Raw genomic sequence first — 9,028 nt, forward strand, 5'->3', positions numbered from 1 at the left:
GTCACTTAATGTTCTCAAAAGTTGCTCAGCACTCCTGGAAGGTTACTGCTCAAGTAATATTATCTCGCTTCTCAGGCCTTCAATGGGGTTAAATATTAGATAGTCATAGTTACCATTCTCTTATGATCTAGTCAAGTCATTTCCTATAAAAGACTTAGACTCCGTAGGGTAGAGTGTTCATTAAAACATTCAGCATATATTCCTTGCTTAGTATTGTTTATGCTGATTGTAATTCTAATCTTATACTTGATATCTGTTCCTAGTTTTGTATTAAATTTGGAGCTCTCTTATCAAAACAAAAGAGGAAGACACTGTGGGAGCTCCTTCCGCTCCTTTAACCAATAGCCTTTAAGATACCAGTCCACTTGGGTGTGGTCTCTTATACTGTAAAAGCAGAGATAAACATGTGCCCGCTCTCTTGCTTCTGACTCATGCTTCCAGGTGCTCGACTCTGTTCCTGTTTATACAGAAGACAGCTGTCTATGACAGTGATCTGTAAGTTTTCACCTTAAATAATTAACCCTTAACAACAATTCATAATTCTGAACTGTGTGGGATTGTTTTGTGACTTATGTCATCAGCCACAGTACTGAAAACAGCCTGGTATTGGCATAAAAACAGACAGGATGACAAATGGAACTGAATTAAAGACCCAGATATTAATCCACACACCTATGAACACTGATTTTTGACAAAGAAACAAAAAATATAAAATATAAAAAGAAAGCATATTGAACAAATCATGCTGGTAAAACTGGATAACAATGTGTAATAGAATTAAAATAGATCCATATCACCATGCAAAAAATTCAAGTGCAAATGGATCAAAGACATCAACATAAGGCCAATCAAGCTGAATCTCATAGAAGAGAAAGTGGGAGGTACACTTGAACGCATTGACATAAGAGACCACTTTCTAAATATAACCCCAGTAGCATGAACACCGACAGAAACAATTAATAAATGTGATCTCCTGAAACGAATAAGTTTCTTTAAGCAAAGGATATGATCAACAAGACAAAATGGCATCCTACAGAATGGGAAAAGATCTTTACTAACCCCAATCAAACACAGAACTCATCTCCAAAATACACAAATAACTCAAGAAATTGGTCATCAAAAGAATAAATAATCCAATAAAAATGGAATAAAGACCTAAACAAAGAACTCTCAACAGAGGAATCTAAAATGGCTGAAAGACACTTAAGGAAATGCCCAACATCTTTAGCCATCAGAGAAATGCAAGTCAAAAAAACTTGGAGATTTCACCTTATACCTGTAACCATGGCCAATACCAAAAACACTGATGACAACTTTGCTGGAGAGGTTGTGGAGTAAAGAGAACACTCCTTCATTGGTGGTAAAAGTATAAAATGCTACAGCCCCTTTAAATATGGCAGTTTCTAAGAAAATTAAGAAACAACCTTCCTCAAGACCCAGCAATACCACTTTTGGGTATATTCCCAAAGGATGCTCAATTGTACCACAAGGACATGTGGTACAGGACAATTATCTATATTCTGTTAATTATGTTTTAAATAAACATTGACTGGACAGTAGCCAGGCAGAAAGTATAGGTGAGACAACCAGACAGGAAGTAGAGATGGGTCAATGAGAACAAGAGAATTCTGGGAAAGAGGAAGCCCATTCCTCTACAGTCCTGTCCCAACCACAGAAGAAAAAAGATGTGATTGCACTGCTGAAAAAGGTACTGAGCTGGTACAGGAGAATTGTCTGTAGTCTGTCAATCATGTTTTAAATAAACGCTGATTGGCCAGGCAGGAGGTGTAGGTGGAAAACCAGACAGAAGGTGGAAATGATGCAAGAAGAGCAGGAGAATTCTGGGGAGGAGGAAATTGATTCCCCAACTCCTGCCCAGACCACCGAAGAAGCAACATGTGAGCTGACAGCTAGGAAAGGTACTGAGCCACATGGCTAACACAAACAAGAATTATGGGTTACCGTAAGATGTAAGAATTAGTTAATAAGAAGACTGAGCTAATGGGCCAATCAGTCTATAATCTGATGGAGTCCTGTGTGTGATTTTCTTTGGGACTTGCCAGCTGTGGGGTACTGCGTGGGACAGATATCCCAACAAGCCGGCCCTTCATGTTACATCAAGCCATGTGGATAACAAAGATAAAAATAATGAGTTAATATAAGTTATAAGAGTTAATAAGAAGCCTGAGCTAATGGGCCAGTCCGTTTATCATTAATATAGACCTCTGTGTAATTTCTTTGGGGCTAAATAGCTGTGGAACCTGGTGGAAGGACAAAAAACAGGGAGGACAGAAACCCCAGACAACAGACAAGTACTCAACTACATTCATAGCAGCATTGTTTGTCATAACCATAACATGGAAACTCCCTTAAAGAAATAGAAGATAATAAAAACAAAAAATGGAAAAATTAATAAACTTATAAATATAAAATATAATTATAAATTATAAATATAATTATATAAAATATGATTGTGGTTATGCATTATAAATATAAACTATAATATATAAATTGTGTTTATGTACATAAATATATTATAAATAAATTAATTAATATAAAGAATTAATAAATCTCTCAGAAAAACAAGAATACCAAAAAAAAATCAAACATGTTAAGCAAACACTTCAAGATTTGAAGTTTGAAATAGTAGCAATAAAGAAAACACAAACAGAGGGAATTCTGGTTATAGAAAATCTGAGTAAATGAACAGGAACTACAGAGACAAGCATAACCAACACAATACAAGAGACAGAAGAGAGAATCTCAAGACTTGAATATACTATACAGGAAACAGAGTCGGTGGTCAAAAAAAATCATTAAATCCTACAAATCCTTAACACAAGACATCCAGGAAATCTGGGACACTATGAAAAGACCAAATCTAAGAATAGTAGGGATAGAAGAGGAGAAGAACTCCAGCTAAAAGCACAGAAAATATATTCAACAAAATCATAGAAAAAAAACTTTCCCAACCAAAACAATGATATCCCTGCTGAGGGAGTTTCTTTCACAGACTGAGAAACCAATGATAATGGCACTGGGATTTGTCTCTTCTGCATGTACTGGCTTTGTGAGATCCTAGTCTCTTTGGATGCATACCTTCCTAAGCCTAGATGGAGGGGGGAGAGCCTTGAACTTCCCACAGGGCAGGGTACCCCTCCCTCTCTTAGGACTGGAGGGGGAGGGAGAAGGGTGACTGGGGGAGCAGGAGGGAAATGGGAGGAGGGGAGGAAGTGGAAATTTTGAATGGTATTATTTAGAAAGAAATAAAAAATGAATAAAAAATAAAACCAAAAAAAAAGACTTTGCTATTACATGGCAACAAGCTAAGGAGATTATAAAAAGATGTGCAACTACCTCTTTCTATAATCAAACACCATTGCCTGCAGAGAGTAACCCGAAAGGTACTCAAAGGAATGAAATCTGACAGACAGATGTGTTTCATTTTACAGAATTTGGTCAATTAAAATATGTACACCATCCCATAGACACATATTCAGGTTTTCAATGGGCAACTTCTCTGAGCTCAGAAGAGGTTGATTCAGTAATTACACATTTATTGGAAGTTATGGCCATCATGAGTATACCTGCACAAATAACGACAGACCTTGGTTCAGTATATGTATCTAAAAAATATGAAACGATTTTTTGCTAATAATAATATAAAGCACATTACAGGTATACCAAATAATCCTACAGGTCAGGCAGTTATAGAAAGGTCAAATCATCCTATAAAGGATATGCTGAACAAACAGAAAGGTACGGAAAATAACCCCAGAAAGAGATTGCATAATGCTTTATTAACCTTGAATTTTCTTAACACTAATGAGAAAGGAACAACAGCAGCAGAGAGGCATTGGATAATGGAAAAAACTTCTGAATTGAGTCAACCAGTATATTTCAAGCATGTGTTGACCTCACAATGGAAACCAGGAGATTACTTTGTTGGGGAAGGGGTTTCACTCTTGTTTCCACAGGAGAAGAAAAATAATGGATACCATCAAAATTAATAAAGATTTGCTTTGAAAAGGAGAAACCTATTGAAACAGAGAAATGACAGCTCATCCACAATGGTGACAACCATACAGGTGGTAAGAAAAGCCATATAGGGTTGGGTCAGGGTTCTGCTCTTATCTTTGCAGGAAAATGTACATCATCAAAATTTCAAGAGATCCTGGATGTTTGAATGCTGACAGAAGAAAAAATAACTATCCACCAAGGAGCATCTAGAAAACAAAATATGGTTTATGAATACAAGTATGAGTTATACTTACATACACACACACACACACGTGTGTGTGTGCAAGCATGTATATTAATATATCTAGCTGGTTTTGGAGTTGAACAATGGCTCTGTTTTTCTCTAAATCCAAGTGTGTTGTTAAAAGGAACATTCAGAGTTTCTGTCTCATATCAAGAGCCATCTGGTATGGGACAGAAGAAAGACTTTAGGAAAAATTTTTACTTTCTCCATGCCTGTTTGTCTATATCATATTCTTGAATGTATGTGAATGATGTTTAAGTTTTTCATGATGGACAATAGATTTTCCTACAGATCCTTTTCCTGCAGTAGTCTTTGAAGTTTCCAGAAAGACATTGGGCCATATAGCAACAACTCTACCTAGTTGAGATGGCATAGTGATGCAGACAGTGCTACTTAAGACCACTTCTCTTTTTTAGGCTACCAGCTCCTGAAATGGTGGACCTTCTCATGACATTCTGGCCAGAACTCCAAATAAGATCTTTGGGGAAAAAAACCCTATCTATCGACTGCTTGGAAATTGTTTGCAACTATACTGGACAATAATTTTGAAACTTAACCATTACTTTAATTTTGCAGGATCCCATTAAGAGAACATCACCCCCATGACATCAGGAAGAAATTCGAGAAGACGAAGCCCCCATCCCAAAAGAGTTTGTCCATAGGGTTTGGAACACTGTCTAGGGGTTGTTCATTATTACTTGTATTAGATAGAGGGTTGGAGTAAAAACTATGTTTGTTAAAAAAAAAAGAAGGGGATAGTAATAGTGGGCAATAGACTGAATAATTGTTAGATATTATTCATAGATAATTTACATTGGTATAGTTTTTGTATATTGATACAAGTTCAAATTATATTTGTTACTTTTGTTTATATTATTTGTACACCTATTCAAAGTTATTTTGTCAGATTGTATATATGTATGTTATTATCTCTGGTTAGGACATTTTTTATATTGATACAACTTTTAGGATATATTTTCATATTGTATTATATATTAATCCTACATCTGATCAAGATACTTATAGATTGTTTACATTTTGAGGTAATTGTCCTCATTTGTTGCAGATTTATTTACAGATTATTTAATATTCTGATATGAAGTCTTAGTCTTTAAGTAATATAGATATTAATTATTATAGGTCAATAATTGTTCATACTTGCTGTATATACAGTGAGATCAATTAGTTTCCTTAGATACATGGAGATTGTAGTGTGTCTAGATAGGTAATCTTCAACCACTTCAAGGATCTGTGGAACATGGCATTTAAATAACTTAGGGTTTTGTTGACATGGGACATGATTGCTTCTGACAGCACCAATCTATTCCTGAGAGAATGTTGAGTACCAAAGACACTCCACTTGGAGCTTCTTTTCTTTTTGGAAAAACTGACCTTTGGGCAAGGAACTGACAATGCCTCAACCACTGACAAGTTACATGATATCCAGAAATGGATAAGCAGGATTGTCAAATCTTGCCAAGACAGGATAAGACGGTTTTGAAATTTTTCCTGCCTCTGAAAATGGTCTGCCCATTATGCTAGGCCATAGCCAAAGATGGTTGCTTCAACGTTGCAAAATGAAACTTTTGGTGATTGCTCAGGTAGCTAATTGTCTCTGTCATATATTACTCACTTTGGAAGCTACTTGATTGTACTTCCTGCCTGCTCAAGTAATATTATCTCCCTTCTCAGGTCTTCAATGGTGTTAAAGATTCGATCGTCTTAGTTACCATCCTCTTATGATCTAGCCAAGCCATTTCCTATACAAGACTTAGACTCCTTAGAATAGAAAGCTTATTATAACATTTAACACATGTTCCTTGCTTAATAATGTTTATGATGATTGTAATTCTAATCTTATACTTGATATCTGTTCCTAGTGTATATTGTTTTGTATTGAGTTTAGAACTCTCTTACTTAAACAAAAAGGGGTGGTGCTGCAGAAGCTCCTTCTGCTCCTTCAACCAACAGCCTTTAAGATACTAGCCTACTTGGGCATGGTCTCTTGCTTTAAAAAGCAGCAGCAGCCCTGCTCTCTCTTTCTTGCTTCTGGCTCTGCTTCTGGCTACTAGACTCCTAGTCATGCAAAGGGCTGTCATCTAGGACAGCGATTTGTAAGTTTTCCCCTTAAATAAATAATCCTTTTATTAATTATAATTCCAAACTTGTGTGGGATTGTTTATGACTTACATCTACATATTTCTATGAAGGATACATGAAGCTAACAGAACACCAAATACACTGGATCAAAAAAAGTCCCCACACCATATAATAATCAAAATTCAAAACATACTGAATAAAGAAAGAATATTAAGAGCTACAAAGGAAAAAGGTCAAGTAACATATAAAGGTAGACATATCAGAATTACACCCAAATTCTCAATGGAAAACATGAAAGCCAGAAGGTCCTGGGCAGATGTGCTGCAGACTCTAAAAGATGCAAGCCCAGACTACTATACCCAACAAAGTTTTTAATTATCATCGATGTAGAAAACAAGATATTCCATGGAAAAACCAGATTTAAACAATACCTATCCAAAAATCCAGATCTACAGAAATGATTAGAAGAAAAACCCCAACCCAAGGAAGCTAACTGTACAAACAAAAACACAGACAACAGGTAACCCCCACACCAGAAAATCCCAAAGAAGGGAAACACACCAACTACCACCAAAAAATAACAGAAATTAACAATCTTTGGTCATTAATTCTCTTAAATCAATGGAATCAATTCACCTATAAAAAGACACAGTTGTAGCTGGGTGATGGTCGCATATGCTTTTAATGCCAGGACTCAGGAGGCAGAGGCAGGCAGATCTCTGTGGGTTTGAAACCAGCCTGGTCTGCAGGAGCTAACTCCAGGACAGGCTACAAAGCTATAGAGAAACCCTGTCTTGAAAAACAAAAAAAAAAGCAAAAAAACAAACAAACAAAAAGCACACAGTCATGCTCGCTTCGGTAGCACATATACTACTAAAATTGGACAATACAGAGAACAGCGGCCGAAGTTTTGAGGACTCGGCCGGAGCTCGGTCACTGAGTGTCCCGCAGACCAGCACAGCGGCGGAGATGCGGCCCCTGGATGCGGTGGAGCTGGCGGAGCCCGAGGAGGTGGAGGTGCTGGAGCCGGAGGAGGACTTCGAGCAGTTTCTGCTGCCCGTCATCCACGAGATGCGCGAGGACATCGCGTCGCTGACGCGCGAGCGCGGGCGCGCGCCCGTGCACAACCGGGGCAAGCTGTGGGAGATGGACAATATGCTGATTCAGATCAAGACGCAGGTGGAGGCCTCCGAGGAGAGCGCGCTCAACCACCTCCAGGGCGCGGGCGGCGCCGAGCCCCGCGGCCCCAGGGCGGAGAAGGCCGAGGAGAAGGCGCAGGAGATGGCGAAGATGGCCGAGATGCTGGTGCAGCTGGTGCGGCGGATAGAGAAGAGCGAGTCGTCGTGAGCGGGGCCGCGGTCTCCAGCCAATGGATTCTGGTCGAGTGATGGCGATTGGCTGACATGACACCCTAGAGAAGCTGAAACCAGAGAGCCTTTTGTTTTCCCTTTTTTTTTTTTTTTTTCTTTTCTTTTTTTCTTCCCCCCCTCTGTCTTGACTCTGTTCTCACTGACACTACGTTTCTGCTACGGTCTGCGGTTGACGACCTCGATATGAGTTTTGATTATTCAGCGGTTCTTTTTGTTTGTTTGTTTGGGGGAAATAACTTTGATTTGGAAAATGCGCTCACATACGGGAATTGGGGCCTAGATTGTAAGCCCTTGTGGCAGTCGGATGACGTTCGTTCCTGGGCTTTGGTTGTTGTTTATGCATTTTGAGGTGCTTTGCTCCTTCTTGGGTGACCTGATAGCTCCTTGGAACTTTGGGTCCCTGTGAAACTTGTGACTCGGGTTGGAGCTCACCGGCTCTGGAAGTTCTGAAGGAGCTGCGTTCTAGAAGACCAGTCCATGCAGCAATGTCAGAAGAAGGGACAAAAAGGGACCAGACTGGGACTGCGGATGGGCCGGATATGGCTAGGACTGATGACCTGGGAGATGGGTCGGAGGATAGTATTGTTTCTATCAGGGGGGGCTTTAATTTCTATGTGAGACCAAAGGAGGAGAGATGTATTTTGTGCAAAATTTAAATTTTATGTGCTCCGCTATCTATTGTAACCTGTTTGGTGAGTTTGTTTGGACAGCCTAACTCATTTCTAAATGAAATGGAACCCAGAATGGGACACGAAGTCTTGACAGTCTGTACAAGTTGATATTTTATCCTCATATATTTGAGGAGATCTGGGCATAAAATAAAAGACATTTGCAGTGCCCGTTGTGGGCTGAGAAGGAAATCTTGGAACTGTCTGCAGTGGACCCTAAACTTCAAGGAAGAGGCGTCTTCAAGGTTCATATGTAGTCAAGCTATAAGTGTATTGAGTAGCAGACCTGAGAAGCATTTGAGGTCAAAACCCCTACCATGTTTGAAAAATCTTACATGTTAATAAAATATTCGTTTGCTTGAAAAAAAAAAGAGCTAACAGATATCATGACTCAAATGAAATTAATAGACATCTAGAAAAGATACCACCCAAACACAAAAGAATATACCTTCTTCTCAGCAAATAAGGGAACTTTCTCTAAAATTGACCACATATTCAGTAACAAAGCAAACTTCAACAGAAACAAAAAAAATGCAGTAACCCCCTGTGTGTTATTGGATCACCATAGTTTAAAATTAGAATTCAACAGCAACACTAATTTAAGATAGCCCACAAACATGAAAATT

At 38.6% G+C, this 9,028-nt stretch overlaps 1 protein-coding gene across 1 annotated transcript; it reads left to right on the forward strand.

Annotated features, from left to right (window-relative positions):
- The first annotated feature begins 7,263 nt into the window (after nucleotides 1-7,263).
- Nucleotides 7,264-8,773, forward strand: LOC148123479 (MORF4 family-associated protein 1-like). Its single transcript, XM_087909951.1, has one exon. It carries the CDS (start codon nucleotides 7,334-7,336, stop codon nucleotides 7,709-7,711), a length of 378 nt encoding a protein of 125 aa, XP_087766077.1. The 5' UTR covers nucleotides 7,264-7,333; the 3' UTR covers nucleotides 7,712-8,773.
- Nucleotides 8,774-9,028: the final 255 nt, after the last annotated feature.

Source organism: Myodes glareolus, chromosome 1 (genome assembly GCF_982192425.1).
Source record: "Myodes glareolus chromosome 1, mMyoGla1.1, whole genome shotgun sequence".
Taxonomy (NCBI): Eukaryota; Metazoa; Chordata; class Mammalia; order Rodentia; family Cricetidae; genus Myodes; species Myodes glareolus.